This window comes from Episyrphus balteatus, chromosome 1 (assembly GCF_945859705.1).
Source record: "Episyrphus balteatus chromosome 1, idEpiBalt1.1, whole genome shotgun sequence".
Classification (NCBI taxonomy): domain Eukaryota; kingdom Metazoa; phylum Arthropoda; class Insecta; order Diptera; family Syrphidae; genus Episyrphus; species Episyrphus balteatus.
The window spans coordinates 168,647,206-168,665,476 of record NC_079134.1 but is presented as its reverse complement, the minus strand read 5'-3'; the positions used below and the strand labels follow the sequence as shown (position 1 = coordinate 168,665,476).

The 18,271-nt window shown below is 29.9% G+C and overlaps 1 protein-coding gene across 2 annotated transcripts; it reads right to left on the bottom strand.

The window, feature by feature from the left end:
- Window positions 1–480: 480 nt before the first annotated feature.
- LOC129907499 (facilitated trehalose transporter Tret1-2 homolog) lies at window positions 481–15,116 on the bottom strand. 2 transcript variants are annotated; one of them, XM_055983768.1, is made up of 5 exons: window positions 13,925–15,116; window positions 4,249–4,384; window positions 3,994–4,185; window positions 1,557–1,865; window positions 482–1,493 (listed from the first exon to the last, which is right to left on the bottom strand). In XM_055983768.1, exons 1-5 carry the CDS (start codon window positions 14,084–14,086, stop codon window positions 703–705), a joined length of 1,590 nt encoding a protein of 529 aa, XP_055839743.1. In that variant the 5' UTR covers window positions 14,087–15,116; the 3' UTR covers window positions 482–702. The 2 variants fall into 2 exon arrangements, with proteins under 2 accessions (XP_055839744.1, XP_055839743.1); XM_055983769.1 differs by lacking the exon at window positions 13,925–15,116 and having other exon boundaries at window positions 481–1,493; window positions 4,254–4,366.
- Window positions 15,117–18,271: the final 3,155 nt, after the last annotated feature.

Genomic DNA, 18,271 nt, shown 5'->3' with positions numbered 1-18,271 from the left:
TCTTTTTTTGTAATAAAAATAATAAAAACTTAATAATAAAAAACAATATTTTGAAACACAACGAATGCAAAAAAATAAAAAGTATTAATGTCACTCATTCTCTCACTCACTCAATGGAAATTTTAATAACAAAAATTATATAAACTTAAAAAAAAAAAAAAAAAAACAAAAATTATATATACAAAGAGTACCTCCTTAAATATTTTATTAAATATAAGGCAAACTTTTGGAAAAATCAAAAAATCATAAAATCACCTGTATAAGGAAGAAAATAAAAAAAAAAAAAATCAAATAAAAAAAAATGTAGAAAAATGTAAACAATTTACTGTAGAAATGTATGTCAATTTGTTAGAATGAAAATAAAATATCAATAAAATCAAAATAATATATTGTTTTATTTTTTGTTTAAAAAATTTAAATAAATAAAAACACATACAATTTTTTATTTTTTATACATTTATTTACATTTTCTCTGTAAGAATATTTTTTAACATTTATTTTAAATTTAAGAAAAAATTAAATTTTTGTTTAACAATCATCACAAGAAAAACAGATAAAATATTTGTTTTATTATTTTTTTTAAATTTTTTGAAAATTCTAACTACAGTCTTTTGGTTTTGTTTTCTTTCTTTTTTTTTTTTTGTTATTTTATTTGAGAACATTTTTCAATTTCACTTATTTATAATTCACATTCACTTTTATTTATTTCTTAATAAACACTTCTTTCATTTCATTCTCAATTGGCTGATTGGCGGTGGGAAATTTCCCAGTTTTAAAATACTCTTCAATTTCTAATAAACTCTTGCCTTTAGTTTCGGGCAAAATAAAATAAATATAAAATACTGCTAACAATGCCACACATCCATAAAACGCAAATATATTCTCATTACCCAATGCATCAACCATTGTTGGGTAGATTTTCAATACTAAAAATGACATAATCAAGCCAATGCAAACGGTCATTCCCGATGCAACTCCTCTCACTTTTTGTGGGAATACTTCAGAAATCATATAAAATGGCAACGTCAACAGACCCATTGTGCTAAACATGAATTGTAAGACAATACAAACGGCGGGTAAGAATGGGGCATGTTGAAGAATCACAGGAAACCAGGAACTAGCGGCAATGAGTAACATGCAAGCGGCCATTCCAGATCCAGATACCATTCCGGCTGGTCGACGACCCCAGGTCTCGAGAATGTAGCCTAAACAGCATGTTGTGCAGATTCGGCCGAGTCCAACAAAAATGGCGCACAACAATGGATCCATTTGAACACCAGCTGTGACGGCAATTTGTACAGCATAGACAACAACCACAACGACTCCGGAGAATTGTTGGAAGGCAAACATTCCGAGCATTATCAGAAATGGTTTGTAGACTTCGGGTTCTTTGAGTGATGTGAGTAGGGATTGCTTTTCATCGTTGGCAGCAATTTGGGAAGTCTTTTTGATTTGACTGAATTCTGTTTCGAATTCATCATAAGTTGTAAAGTCTGAAAATATTGAAAATTTACATCAAAAAGTGTTTGAAAAAAAGTTAACAGTCATTAACTTACCATTTTTGTCAATTCCTCGGAAAAACTTTAATGATTTTCTTGAGTCTTCAGCTCGTCCCTTTTGCATTAACCAGCTAGGAGATTCGGGCATTGGAATAACCATTAGAAAACAGAGTATTTGATAACACAGACAAATTGTTGATATCAGCCTCCAACTATCCCTTATAAAGTAGCCTATTGTGTACATAGACAATATTCCTAGTGATAGCGCTACAGCAGTACCCAGCAGAAGTTTCCCTCGAATTTTTGGTAGTGTAATTTCAGCTGCGTATACACCAGTTGGAGAACAAAAGAGTCCAATCATAACACCTGAAAAATGGAAATTAAAATAATGGTTAGAAACTGAACTTGATTTTGACTGATTTCTAAAGAATGATTTTATCCTCAAATTTCGGTTCAAAGAATTTTTAGTTTTCCTTGAATTTAAAAGTTTAACAAACGTAGAAACCGGTTAAGCTGAATGTTGACAATTTTCTAGCTTTTTACTTTGGTTTACTATTTTCAACTGGAATTTAAAAAATTTAAGCTGATTTCAGCTGAGATTTTCTAGTTTCTGAGGTGAGCATTACAATATTCAGCTTAGATTAAGTAGTTTTTGCTATAATTTAGAAGTTTTAGCAGTGATTTACTGAATTCAGCGAAAATTTTCCAGTTTCTGAGCTGAGTATTACAATATTCAGCTAAGATTAAGCAGTTTTTCCTATAATTTAGAAGTTTTAGCAGTAATTTACTGAATTCAGCGAAGATTATCCAGTTTCTGAGCTGAGTATTACAATATTCAGCTAAGATTAAGCAGTTTTTGCTGGAATTTAGAAGTTTTGGCAGCGATTTACTGAATTCAGCGAAGATTTTCTAGTTTCTGAGCTGAGCATTACAATATTTAGCTTATATTAAGCAGTTTTTGCTGGAGTTTAGAAGTTTTGGCAGCAATTTACTAAATTCAGCGAAGATTTTCCAGTTTCTGAGCTTAGGATTACAATATTTAGTTAAGATTAAGTAGTTTTTCTTATAATTTAGAAGTTTTAGCAGCGATTTACTGAATTCAGGGAAGATTATCCAGTTTCTGAGCTTAGGATTACAATATTTAGCTAAGATTAAGTAGTTTTTCCTATAATTTAGAAGTTTTAGCAGTGATTTACTGAATTCAGCGAAGATTATCCAGTTTCTGAGCTGAGTATTACAATATTCAGCTAAGATTAAGCAGTTTTTGCTGGAATTTAGAAGTTTTAGCAGTGATTTACTGAATTCAGCGAAGATTTTCCAGTTTCTGAGCTGAGTATTACAATATTCAGCTAAGATTAAGCAGTTTTTGCTTGAATTTAGAAGTTTTGGCAGCAATTTACTTCATTCAGCGAAGATTTTCCAGTTTCTGAGCTGAGGATTACAATATTCAGCTTAGATTAAGCAGTTTTTGCTGGAATTTAGAAGTTTTGGCAGCAATTTACTAAATTCAGCGAAGATTTTCCAGTTTCTGAGCTGAGTATTACAATATTCAGCTCGAAATTAATTTTTTCAGCTAAGATTAAGCAGTTCTCGCTGGAATTTAGAATTTTTGGCAGCGATTTACTACTTTCCGCTGCGATTTAGTGAAAATAGCTGAGATTTAATATTTTCAGCTGAACTTTGGCAGTTTAAGCTGGAATTTTCTAGTTTTAGCAGCAATTTACCACTTTCCGCTGCGATTTACTGAATAAAGCTCAGATTTTCCAGTTTCTGACCTGAGGTGTAGCTCAGATTAACTAGTTTCCGCTGAAATTTAAAAGTTTCGGCATCTATTTACTACTTTCCCCTGCGATTTACTGAATTCAGCTGAGATTTTCCTGTTTCTAAGCTAAAGTTTACAATATCCAGTTCAGATTTAATATTTTCAGCTGAAATTTAATAGTTTTAGTGGAGATTTTCCAGGTTTTGAGCCAAGGTTTAGAATTTTCAGCTTATATTTAACGTTTTCAGCTGAGATTTACCTGTTTTAATTGGAATTCAGTAGTTTTGGCTGTGATTTACAACTTTGAGCTGCGATTTACTGAATTCAGCTACAATTTTTCAGTTTTTTGAGCCGAAGTTTACAATATTCAGCTCAGATTTAACATTTTCAGCTGATATTCAGCAGTTTCAGTTAGAGTTAAGTATTTTTGACAGAGATTATTTATTACTTTCAACTGCGATTAACTATTTTCAGCTGAGATTTATTAGTTTCAGCTATGTTTTGACGATTTCGGGCCAGATTTAATACTTTCAGCTAAGATTTACTTTTTTCAGCTGGAGGTTAAGCATTTCCGCTTGAATTTCTCTTTGGTTCTGTTGAACTTCATCTCATTTGCTACTAAGCTAAAATTGATAAATACCCTATCTAACCGGATTCTAAAGAGTAATAACTTTCTTCAGAAACTGTCTTCTCTATTAGGTATTATTGAAAGTTTATAAAAACTATACAAACCACTTATAAATCGTCCTATTAGAATCTGTATATAAGCGGATTCTTTATCTTTTTGGAATGCACCAGCTATTAACGCCCATCCGATAATACCAATAATATTATTTATTAGCATTGTTCGCTTTCGGCCTATTTTGTCAAGTAAATATCCAACTAACATACCACCAAGTGGACATGCCATTGTATTTATAGAAGCTGTAAATATAAAAAAGAAGATATTTTGAATCAAGTAATTGATAAAATAAATAAATCACTTACCATACCATGATGCTTCAGATGGATTCAGGTAGATTGGTTCATTTTCATCTTGAAATTGTTTTAATGTTACAGCTGGCATTGCAACAGCTAATCCAGAGCCAATTACTCCAGAATTTGCAAATATCACCATTAGGGTCTGAAATAAATAAAAAAAAAAACTCGTTAATAATGGGTCTTTCTGCGATGTTTTCTCTAAAAAGGAGTGAAATCAAAAACTTTTATTTTGTTTGAAGATTCTTGAAAAAATCATTCGTTTCGTTTTCTCAATCGTATTAAACGAAATGTAATAATCTCGAAACAAACAACCCGAAAAAGTCATTAAAATATATGATAATAGATTTCTGCATCTGTCCTGAAAAAATTCCCCAGTCCATTAAGATCTTGCTGTGCAATACTTCTCAACAATAAATTTTAAAAACAACGTTTTTTGGATGGAAGATTTTGAAAATTTAGTGGATTTGGAAGATCTTTTCTGGTGAAAAGCACAATTGGAATTCTGGGAAAACTACTCAACTTTCAACTAAGAGTAAGTTCAGGGGCGTATACAGGTTTGCTTCTTGGGGGGGGGGGGGGGGGGGGGTCATGCCAATTTTTTTTTTTTTTTCAAAAGTTTTGATAGCAGGCATAAACCTGAAAATGGGCTTTTTGAATTATTAAACATTAAAATTTGTGCGCCTTGCATTTCGAATCGGAAAGTTCCGAATGTAGTTCTAAAAATAACCAAACAAAAACGGTATGAGGTTCGTTTAAGTTAAGCGTTAAGCCTTAAAGCCTTAAAGCCTAGAACGCTGCTGATGTGAAACGAAATTTTTCGTCGGTCTCCACAAGGACAACAAAATGCTTGCGACCGAAAAATACTCAAAAATTGCAAAACATAAATGAAAAAAAAGCAAACACGCATCGCAGAAAGACATGCAATGAAAAAATGAACAACAAAAACAAACAAAAAAACTCAAAATGTCATTTTTCCACACACAATGAATGTCCCCGGCAATTGTTTGTGTGCGAAAAAGAAGTTTAGACTTTCAATTTCGTTGTGCCGAACAGCGTACTACAGAACGAAAAGTTGAACGAAATTTTTGGTTTACCATTTCGTTGTTTCATTTTTGTATGGGATTTTTCGTTTCTTATCAGCAGCGTACTGACAAATTGAGGCTATCCTCTCCTTAAAATAAAATGTACTGTACGAGTACTTCGATTGAATAATTTGCCTTAAAACAACTGTTCATTGTTTTCCGCTAGCCCAGAAAGTTAAAATAAAAATCGTTTTTACTTAATAACAGTTTTAACTTTTGAATTAAAAGACTTCCTAACCTCAGGCAAACGAATCGCAAAGTTTTGAAAATATATTTTTTTTTAAATTTTGTTTTAAAATTGTATGGGAATTTAAAATACCTCTATTAAAATAGTAAAGACAAAAAAAATAATTTTGGCGATATTTTGGAATTCGTCCGTTTTCAGGTATTAATCAGCGGTCTACAATATAAAAAACATTCAGTTGTATTTATTAGATTAAGCCCTGCTTTTTCAATCGTCAGATAGACTATCAGAAGAATAAATTTCACTATAAAAAAAAAACTTTTATTTCTAGGAATAAGCTCTAACTTAGGTTTATCTAACTATTCAAAAAATTAGCCCTAAGTGATATTTAATAATAATATTTAAATTGCCTTAGATAAGGTTGCTTACATTGCTTCTATAATTGGCTGGCCATTGATGATTAACAAATCGATAGTTGTTTCAAAAAATGCAACAGATCTAGCAAATTTAGTATGTACAAAATACTGTTATATTCTGTAAGCAAACAAAATTCACCAAATTTTATCAGACGAATGTATTGAACTGGAACATTGCAAAAAACTAAAAAGATTTGAGAAATGATATCCTTCTTTAACATTTTGCCGATGACGAATTTTATCAACAGAATTGACCTCCACACAGCAAGGCCACAGAAAGCTTCCCTATTTAAAACATATTTTACTCACTTCATCATATAAAAAAATAGAAGATATGGCTGCTTCTTTTATTTGCTGGTAAGCAGTGTCTTGCCCTTAAGATATTATTTTTGTGTACCTACTAGATTCAATTTCTTTTAAAAAGCTTTGAATATAGGTAATATTTATCCGGATTTTGTTTCCATACAAAACTCTACAGCACAGCTCAACTAATATTATCGAACGAATCAAAATAATCCTAATCCAGCATAGCGTTCGCTAAAAATATGACAACATCCCCAAAATATGGTAAAATAGTTTGTTTGAATACCAAAAATTTTGTTTCCTTTTAATTTTCGTTCATGTTCTAAAACTTCAACATTTTGAAAATAATCTTACTCAAGAGATTTCAGTATCACATAACAAATTCTTTTTTAAGTTCTGAGTTCTTGGGGGGGGAGGGGGGGGGGTCATGACCCCGTGACCCCCCCCCCCCTTGTATACGCCGTTGAGTAAGTTAAGTACTACAGCTTCCTATGGAGGGTAACTAACAGCCAAAACCAAGAAAAACTTTGAAAAAAAAGTTCACTTTCCACAGTATCCATTCACTGATATAAACAAAAAGGATTCGGCCAGATGACTAAGCTTTATCTTCAAAGCTGAAACACAATCACGCTTTGCCGTCGATTTTGACAACTGCGAAAAGTTCAACTATAGGAAATTTGTGTATCCTCACACAATGACGCTTTTCTTACGTACGCTTTTTTTGACAAACGTAAGGAAACGTAAGAAAGCGAGCAAAAGTTCAACCACACTGAACTTTTGCTCGCTTTCTGACATTTAACAGACATAGTTACAGTCACCCACATTATTATTGCGCCAAATGTGAATAAAAAAAAATAAATTATTGCAAAACTATGTGTGTTTTTTAATTTCTCTATATAGATTTTGCACAAAAAAAACGACATCGAGATATTTTAAATCAAAACAATTTACGTATTAAAAACAAAAAAAATTTAATGATGTTTTAGACTGAGTTTTATTGTTAAAAACAATATATTTTGATTGGTTTTGTTTTTATAACTATAGGATTAAAGAATAAACAAATTTCTATGCATTTTTTAAACACATTAATATCCTTTTTCATTTTTCCACAATTAAATCAAGATAAAGACTTGGCCCAATAATTTTGTGAGTGACTGTGTTTTTTTTTATTTGACAGCAGATTTTATGTTGCAATCAGCTGTTCAAAGTCAAAGTGACAGAAGCGCGCTTTGAGGATTTCTCAACGTAACGCAACGAAGCGACGCCCTAAAGCGTGATTGTGTTTCAGCTTTCAAACTTATAAGGTCAATCTAGGTCCTCCAAATTTGGTTCATGTGGTTTCGAAGATAAACAAGAAATAAACTGGCAGTCTTTAAACTTTGCACTACGGTGCAATATGACAGAATGTTTACAACAAATATTTCCTCCAATCCGGTAACCGATGACTTCAGATCCAATTCAGTATATACAATTAAAAAAAAGATCCCAAGAATCAACTCGATAAGGATTTTATTAAATTCGATTAAAATTTGTACAAATTCACAGTTTTTGTTTGAATTTATTTTTATCAGAAAAAGGGCTACTAAATGCTTTTTTTAACAAAATATTTTATAGGTACTTTTTCAGGTTACGGTAACGCTGAAATTTAGTTGCTGTCGTTTAGGTTGTTAATACAATTTAATTTAAATTAAATATTCTTGTTTAAAAAATAAAAAGAGGAGTAGGTATGTAATTTAGAACCTAAGAACTAATTACATTTTAATATTTTTTATATTCAAAATAAGGTTTTTATACAAAAATATTTTTAAATTAATACCAAATTTATTAAAAACTTTTTTTTTTTTTTTATTGAAAAATGGCTGATTCCAAAGGTTGTCTTAAAAATTACAACACATTTTTTAACAGTGAAATTTTGGAAATATATTTTGATTTAAAATTAAATTTTAAATTAAAATAAAAACAAATTAAAATCAAAACTAAGGTCCAATTTATTCAGTCTCCATTATATTTAATGTCGCCATTAAAAATTTAAAATCTGTCAAATCGCATACAAGTTTTAAAATTTCCCATTTTAAATGGCGACTTTAAATTTAATAGAGAGTGAATAAATTGGACCTAAGACAGTTTAAAAATTGTTCGTTCTAATAAAATTAAGTAGGAAGAAGCTAATAATTTCAAATTTGCTTTATTTTTCAGCTTTTTTCTGGAAATGGAAAAGATACAAAGAAAATAAGAAAATTCCAAAGAGAATATAAATATTGTTAAATATTGTTTGAAATTCTTTTCTGTCCGAATTTGTTTGTTTTACAATGTTATTATTGTTTTCGGTTTTTGGGTTAATGTAATAAAAACCATTATCAACATTTTGTCTGATGTCCGTGTTTGTTGAAGTTTCGAATGGAATCTAAAGTTTACTTTCTCGTCTTGATTATTTTTTTATATTAATGGGTCTTATTTATATACATCAAATTAAAGATGAACTTTCCAAAAATAATTTGTCTTCGATGCATCTTTGCATATCAAAGTAATAAATCGATATCTTCAGATGAGTCTTCAGTTTTCAGGATATTATTTGAAATTTCCCTTATTTAATGATATGGCCTATATTCATGTTCATTATTTTTATATATAGATATAAGTGTTTAAACAATAAACTCTTATAAGGAAGATTTTTTATGTAAAGATCAGAAAATGAATTAAAACCTTACCAAGGCCATCTGCTCTTCCTTCGTGCTTAGAATGTATTTAAACTATAAAGTTTACCTATTTAGGATTTTAATACTTGATTAGATTTGAGATACAATTTATGAAAATTGTTTTCAAACCAGAAAATTAAAATCAATTAACTGCGAAATCTTAATGGGGCATTCGAAAAAACAGCTGGGAATTTATTTGAGCGGAAATTTTACAATGGCATTTTATTTATTTGTCAACGACACATAATAATTGAGCTATCAAGCTCAATAATTACTTTTAGAATCGTTTTGTTGAATTCAAGCTGAGTTGAAATTAAAAGCCTAATGAATGTTCACAACACAACAAAAAAGCACCTTCAAAGTGTGAACTCTAATATGTAAACATTGTGTTGTTTTATTAGTTGTTATAAAAAAGTTAAAGTTCATTTGCCTGGAGATACGAAATACCTACCCAATTTCGATACAAAAATAAATGATTATAAAAAATTAAAAATATATATTTATGACAGTGGTTCAAAACCCGATATGCAGTAAAACCGAGCCTTTGAATTACAGTTCACTAACTTTAGAGGAAGGTTACTAAATCAATTTTAAGCACTATACAACTTATGTAGGTAAGTGAGTTTTGAAGTCATAAAATGTAAATGATTTTTCGAAAAAAAAGCCATGACCTTCCTATATTATTCTAACACCAATTTTTAGAAAAGTCATACATCTTATCACACAAATAATTTTATTTTTTTTTTTTTTTATTTTTAATTCCATGAGTAAAATAATCAGCACTCTTACGTGGGAGCTTAAGGTCAAATTAATTCAAGAACGAAAATTATTAATTTATTATCGCACTTTTATGATGTAATTTGTTTTAAATCTTAAATCAGATTAAGAGAGCATACAAAACATTTAATTATTGTGTTTTATTTTTTTAGAGGGATTAAAAAATTACTCAGCTGTTTTTTATTGAAACCAAAATTTGTCCATAATTCATATGATTTTTGCTTAAATTGGTCACTGTAAAAACAGTTTCATCATAAAAAAACAAATTAACTTGGTTCAGATTGCGAATGAAACTGAGTTGCACATTTTTTTTTCTGTTATTGCCCGTATAAGAAAGGCTTAAGTCTGTTTACCTTAAAAATATCGTATCAACCATTTTTGCCAAGATTTTACCTACTCTTTAACAACTGAACCAATTTTAACGAAACTAAAACCTTCATTTAAAAATTTTGTCCTAAACGAATCTTTCCAGCTTGATTTACATATTATTATTAATTATTACCTAATATTATTTTTTAGTTGTTCTGAGCATAAACAATATAAAAATTTAAAAAAAATGATTCTAATAAGTTGAAGGAAAGATCATCAAATATCCTATAAGATATAGACATACAAAGATCCAATATCGAATCTTATTTCTGCAGAATAAAAAGAGAAGATCGTTAGCCTATTGAATATGTTGTGTGATCTGAAATTGAAATACTGATTGATATTGAAGGGATGTGGTTTAAATAAGTAATTTTTGCATTAAAACAAGTAAATAAGGGTGAAAAAACTGGTTTATGTGTAGCTGCAGGGTGCCGATTTTTATCTCGCCAAATATTTGTTAAGTCACTTACATAGTTGCATGATTGTTTTGATTTGTTTACAATACTTCAACTTTAATCCTTGGTTTGGGAAAAATTAGCCAGTTGGTAAAAAAAAAAAATTATCACAGTTTCTACATTTGACATATTTGCGTCGAATGCATCATAATTTGATTTATTTTTCTTTGGATTAGGAATACGCTCCATTCTTCATGGACAATGAGATGCAAGAAAACTTGTGGCCGGATTTTTTTCAACTTTTACTTTAAAATAATTTCGACGGTAGGTACCTGATATAATTTTTTTTACATTATGTTTGTATGCCATATTATATGTAAAATATTGATCGACACCTAAGACCAAAATTAATAAATGTAATTGTAATCTATCGTTTTTGATGATTTCATTAAAAAAAAAAATAAAATTATTGATACGAATACCTTCTAAACGGTTAAAGCAATCAATTTTATGCCAAGGAATTTTTTGTAGAACGTTTAAGCTCCTACAAGAATACATGTTGCTAATTTGAAAATAAAAAATTTTCAGTGAACTGGAAAATTTCTTAAAGTAAAAAATATTTTTATAGTTTATTTTAACTTTGACCTCGAATATATTTAGAATGGTTAGATTAATGAAAAAAGTTAACAAGACCCTTTTTTGGAGCAATCGGTTTCCTACAAGAATATCTCTTGCGCGTTTGATTATTATAATTTATCAATTTGTTTCAAAATTAAGAACAAAAAACGAATTTTTAAAAATTTTCTCGATTTTTGGACCTCAAATATCTATTAAATTCAATTTTTTACTATTTTTTTTTTGGAGAAGCTTGATGTAAAAATGGAAAATTGCGAAGCGAAGGACCTTCCCATTAATATAAAGAGTTCCTATTTGGTGTATATTCTACAGGTATCTAGCAATCGATTTTTTGGAGTACAAAATCAAAAAAATTAATTTAGATTTTTTTGAGTCACCCTATTATACATGTTTCTTTTTTTAATATATGGATTTTGGAAAATGTTGAATCAAACTTAGGTATCGAAAATTTGTGAAGATATGCAATTGTATATTAGCTTCGTGTATTGAATGTTTTACAGGGTTTTTTTGTTTCTGAAAAAAAGTTTTTTTTTTGTCACAATGAGCGGTGGTCTCGAAAACGCCACATTTGGAAAGTGGAGGGTAATGTGGTACACATACGTCTGCTAATGTGGTATACTCTTCCCTAATATAATATTATATATTTTATGAGTGTCTTCATTTTTGAAATAAGCATTTATAGATGTTTTTATTTGTTTTTATTGAGTATGAAGGAAAAATAACAAAAGATTAAAAATTATTTGTTTTTTTTTTTTTTTAATTTAAGATTTAAGGTTAATTTTATTGTTGGTACATTTTAAGGAAGTTTAGTTTACCACATTAGAGGATGGTTAGTATACCACATTAGCAACTACACCGTTTATAAGGATTTATCAATTTTAAGTATGGAATATTTTTGTGTTTTTGAGTACGCATTTTTCGTTACACAAAAGATGTGCAAAAGGCGTCCTTCCATTATCGTTCGTTTCTTAAAAACCATGTGTACCACATTACCCGCCTATACCACATTACCAGAACTTACACTACCTAAACTTACACTACACTAAACAAAAATTTCGATAAAATTCCGTTTTCAAAAGATTGATTTTTCAAAAAAAATATTTGAAATATTTTTTAAAAATCTTTTTATATAGTAACTAGCTGACCCGGCGGACTTCGTTCCGCCATTTCTTGTGTTTATTTCTAACTTTCGACTCTGTAATAAGTCATAATTTCCCATAACAAAAGGGAATCAAAACTTGAAAAGTTCGTAAAATGACTTTGAAAATATTCACTTTTAAACTTTTAGCAAAAGTGGCCTATGTAAAATATGGCCTATGTTAAAAACGGCACAAAACTTGGGTCAAAAAACTTGTTTTTCAAGTTATTCGGTCAAAAATCATTTTAAAAATTCAATTGTTTGTACATGCATGCGCCTGACTAAAGCCTATATTTCCTATAAGTTTGAGATTTTTTGCAGACTTTTAAAAATTCCAAAAAAATAAAAGACTACTCAAAAATGTCAATAAAAAAGGTTGTTTTTCAAAAATTTTGATTTCAAAATATAGGGCCTATGAAAAAAAATCCGTTTTAGACCCCTATTTTTTTTTATTTTTTAATATCTTTCTCATGGTGTAACTCAAATTTCTGTGCAAAATGTTGCGTACCTTTAATTAGTCAATTGTCGAACGTCTATGACTGCAAAAAAACCTTCACAACTTGGTTTTGAAATTTTTTTGAATTTTTTCTATCATTTAAAAAAAAAGTCAACTCTTTACGACTTACCGTTTAGAAAATAGCCTCTTTTTTCAATATCTTGTTACCCCTATTTACCCTATAAAATCCTAATTTTGTTTGCCTTAAACCTTCTCCTCTTATGCCTCTTTGATTAAAAAAAAAAAATAAGAAAATAATTCATCCGGTGTGGCCGGTTAGCGAACGTACACAAAACCAAACTTATATAAATAATAGATTATTGTAAATTATTGTGTAAAAATTTTGGTTGAAATATGGCATTTACGAGAAAAATACATGTGCAACTCAAATAAGCCGATCTATGACAGTTACCGTTAAAACGGTTCAAAAGTTGGCTCTTATGTGTTATACTTTCTACACACAAAAATTTTATTCAAAATCGTTAAAGCCGTTTTCGAAAAGAGTACCTATCTTTTCTATTTCCGTTATTGACATATACCTACCGTTAGTTTTCACGGTTTGTATTTTTATTATTTTTTTTTTAATAAAGAATAAAAGTGCTTAACAATATTATGTTCTATCAGTGACAAGTACTTTCTACCATTTGAGCATTTCATCATCTCATAAATAAATAAGAAAACAATAAGTAATTCTTAAGCACTTACACAGCTGTTTAAACTTTATTTGCTATTATTAAAAAAAAAAAAAAACACAGAAAAGATAATTCAAAAGGTTTTTTTTTTTTGTTGTCAACCGAAAGGGGGTAGAAAGGTGGAATATTAACAAGAACAAGACAAATTCTATGGCTATTGTCAATAAATAGAAATTGGAAAAGAAAAGACTAGACTAGACAAAAGTAAATAAAATATAATTAAGATATTTTTGACTCAACAAGTCAATTGCATCCATCAATCTGATGTTTATCCCAAAAATAGAAATAAAAAAAAATCAAACTCGAAAGCAAATAGTACAGTTTCAATGTCACAATGAAAACAGTTTCAAAGTATAAATTTCGAAGCAAACATTCAATAATAGAAAGAAGTCTGCCTTAAAGTAGTAATTTCCTATACTTTCTTATTTGCATTGAATAATCAATTTCTTAAAGTTTCATAACTTCTTAATACCCTTTATAACAATTCTACATGCTCACCTGTCTAAGTACAGCTTTTCTCCTCTCACCAAGTGGTTTTTCTTGTTCTTTCGTCACCATTGCCGCCACCTTCGTTGGGGGTAATCCAATACCCGCACATATATCAGGCTTTGATTTACCATTTTGCAATACTTCAAGTTCGTCCTCATGATATGAAGGCATTTTTCTCTTTGTCAATCAATATAATAAATTTATCAAAATTAAACTTCTTTTTTTTTTCTATTTCTGACCTTACACACTCGCACTAACTCACAGTTATTTAATTGATTATAAATCAATATTCAAAAACCCACTTATCAATTAATTAAGAGATTTGTAAATCCCCTCTCGAACACAAATTTGTTTCTTATATTGACCCCAAATTGGTGTCAAAAATACATATCACGAATTACAAATTAAAAAAAAATAAACATATAGACACTGTCAATAATTATTTTTGTGCTAAAGATTAATGATTTAATTATATTTTGTGTATAAAAAAAAAGAACATTAAAACAACATTTTCTAAGAATAAAATTCAAAATGACAGGATTTGTAACAAAAAAAAAAACTTAACGAAACACAAAATTCATAGAAAAATATAAAAAAAAAAAATTGCACAATTTATTTTTGTGTGTGAATTCTCAAGGACAAATCACCGGCGGCCGGCGGCGTTGTTTGGCAAGAGCGTTAGAAGCGGCAGAGCGGGAGACCAAAAGACACCAAACTATCACTGCAGTGTGTCACAAAACAATAATTTGCCAATACACTATGCTGCTATTAAGTTAACTTAACTAACAACTGCCGACTCGCTAGGCTACAGAGCCAAGAGTATAGTTGTAACGTTCTAGCGGCGACTTGCAATCCGAATGGCACTTTCAATTGAAGTGGAGTAAGCTTTATTGATTGGCAAATTCAACAAAATGACACATGCAATATGCAATAGACGAAAGACGACGACGACAAACGTGCCTTAAGTGGTTTTGAGGCACTTGCTGTATGCTAGCTTGCTTGTTAACAAGCTGCAACTGCATTTGCAAACTATACAAATGTCTTGCGTAATATTTGCTTGTTTGTTTGATGTTTTTTTAAGTTTATTTTATTGTTTTTTTTTCACGAAATATTGAAGGATTTTTTTTTCAAAACACACGTCCGGATATTTTACAGTTCTTTTGAAATACTATATAAATATTTTTTTTATATATAAAAAATTCTAGACCCTTCTATAAAATAAAAAAAAAAGGTTTCAGCGTCAGAAATGAACTGATCTTACCAACCGATCGTGCAACACTAAATCATACACAAAACCTACAGCAGCGAAAAAGTCTGCCAAATTTGTATGATTCTTAGATTCTTAACTCAACTCACGAGACCTTTTTTTTTTGAGAGATCAACAAAAAAAAATACAAAAAAAGAATTCCTTTCTTTTGTTCCTTTTTTAAGATCAAAATTTAAGAGAAACCACATTTTAGGGGCGAAATTTGATTTTTTTGTAACAGATTGATATTTGAATGCAAAACAAAAAAAAACCAACTCAAGAGTTTTGAAGGGAATTTTTATTAGAGAACCAATTCAACTATAAAATCATACCAGACAGAAAAATTTTGAGCACATCGATAGGCAGGCAGCAGAGTCACCTCTTGTTTATTATGGCAATGGGCCAGTTGTCAGATAGTGGAATCGATTTATTTCATTTTATGTTTTTATTTTCTTTTATTTTTTTTTTTTTTTTTATTATTTTCAAGGAAGAGGAATTACTTTTATTTGTTTTGAATGACAGACGATCGATGGCGTAATGACGATGACCGATGATGACACTTGAAAGTTGAAGTTCATTATCATGGTTGTTATCAAAGTGAGCATGAATGAAAAGCGTGAGGTTGAATTTAAAAAAAATTAAAAACCGTTTGCTTTTGTTTAACAATTGGGAACGTGATGATGCGATTTTTCTTTTTTTTTTTTGACAAATGATTGTTTTATTTGTTTGTTTTTTTTTGTCTAAAATGTTTTTCAATTTAAACAACAAGATAATATTTTTTAATTTTTATTTTTTTTAAAAGTTTATCGGCGTCTTTTTTTGATTTTATTTGTTTTGAAAATGTATGTATAAGGGAACGACTTGACACTTGACTATTAAAAATTGTTTGTGCGAATAACAGAGGTGTTCTCATTGATGCATTTATTCAGTACGTTATAGATTGTCTGCTTATGATAATATTAATCTGTTATATTTTTTGGTAAAACAATCAGTTTTTGTTTTCATTTTCACAACCATAGTAAACAAACTTTTGGTGAAAAGTTTGAATTGTTTTGTCATAATATTAAAAAAAAATACTTTAAAAACTCTTCGTAAATAATTTAAGGCAGTTCATATAAGCCCACTGACTGACGCCACTGTTCATTTGGTCCTTTGGTCCACTTGTGCTTACGAGTAAATCATTCAAAGTTAATTTGACAAAGTTCTTTGTCATATTCCAAAAATTACATCACAAGTTATACAAACAAGAAGCCAATCCTTCGGTTTTGGTTGTGGTAAACATAGCACAGGTCAGTCAGTGGTGATTTCTTGTACTTTTTCTACGCTGAAAGTTATTAATATAGAGAATACTTTTTTATTTAAAATGACGACTCCAAAATGGCGGAGAGAATAAGCGTTTATGTAAATAGAATTTTTACAAAAAAGTAAAGGGGAAGTGGGGGCAACACCGCCCATGGGGGCAAGACGGTTTTCGTACTATGTTGTATGAAAAAAGTAAAAATAGCAACATTTGCAATATAAAATAGGTGCCCTTTGGTACGGTCGATCACGTCTGTAAGTTTTAGCAATTTTCGTTAGGAGTTACGGTAAATTTGTGATTTTTCATCAAATTGTTATCGTTCATGTGAAAAGTCAGTTGTATTTTTGACACTGAAATAGTTAAAATTTTTAACTTTTCCTTTTTTTATAATAGAAAGTGAATATTAAAAAGTATTTTCTGCGAAAGAAGGAGTCATAAAGATAAATTAAATAAAGAAAAAACTAATACAGAACATCAAATATGATATGACTGGGTCAAGACCGCCCATGGGCGAAATTGGAAGCTCTGGTAGCTTAAACAAAGTGAAAAAGTTAAATTTTAAAAAAAGCTAACAGGCGCCAAACAATACTGTAATTGATGATTCTGATGAAGAGGACTTTGCAGATTGTATTTGTACCTTCTATCTGCAACTGTTTTCTTGATCCAATCTAAAGTATTGTTAGATTAAGTGCAAAATGTGTACCAAATGGTACAAAAAAGCTTGTGCTGGAGTGAGAACTAATGAAAATATAGCATAATTGTGTTATTATTACAAAAAGGCTGCATTTAAAACAAAAGAAATGGTCTTTCTACCAACAAAATTTGATAGGGCGGTCTTACCCCCATGTGGGGGCAAGACGGTTTTTTGTTTAATGTTTTTTCAAAACGCATTATCTTTTGTTCAGTATTTTTTTTATTTTTTTTATAATAATGAGAGTTTCTGCAAAAAACATTAAAATTAATGAATAAAAACTTTATTCTATTTAAAAGATGTTTTTTATTGGTTTTTTTAAGACAGTCAAACACTAAGTGGGCGGTCTTGTCCCCACTTCCCCTATATATTAAAAATTTGGTTAAATTCATGACGAAAATATGTTAACTTTGAATTTAGGTGTAACTGTTAAAATACGGCAACACCGATTCTAGCTGCCTGCTTTTTTTCTTTACGTCCGCAATTCCCGATTTTTTTTCATATAAAGTATCAACCTTTAATACAAAAAGTTTTTCCATCTCATCAATAAACTAATTTCATCACTAACTCTTTCCTCGCGAGTGATTTTCGATTCAATTTGATAGATTATCTTACAAATTAAAAAATCTTATTAAATTACAATTCCTTACAAACATTCTTTGTTGTGATTGAGTGACTTTGATCATCGCCTACATTCATCGGTCTCTCTCCCTCACTGTGTAAAGTGTTTTGTAAACGGTTTTGCCTTGTCTCCCTTGGTGAGTGCAATTTTTTTTATATGTTCTGCCGAAAAGAAGCAAAAACATTGAAACTACATCAAACAAATTATTATATTTCATTCTGAGCCTACTCTGTGGACTACATTTCATCGAAAGCTGTGGAAGCTCATTGAAATAATTCAACAATTTTCTTCGCGGTCTGAAACTACTTCAAACAATACCACACAAAATCTTTTTGCTGGCCTGCAACATCAACAATTTGACTTTTTGTCTCATCTGGCCCGAGCTTTCGCCCGCTGCCATAAACAAAAAATACCAAGACTGGAAACTCGGTGGTCAACTGACGTTTGCCTACAAGCTGCGAGGTGTGGTGAATGTCGTGAACTTATCGTTGTGTTCG

Coding starts and splice junctions, on each gene's coding strand:
- LOC129907499 (XM_055983768.1), bottom strand. CDS start 14,086: ATGCCTTCATATCATGAGGACGAACTTGAAGTATTGCAAAATGGTAAA. Junction 4,385..13,924: donor GAAAAGCTGTACTTAGACAG/GTGAGCATGTAG, acceptor TATTTATTTCAG/ACCCTAATGGTGATATTTGC. Junction 4,186..4,248: donor ATCTGAAGCATCATGGTATG/GTAAGTGATTTA, acceptor TTATATTTACAG/CTTCTATAAATACAATGGCA.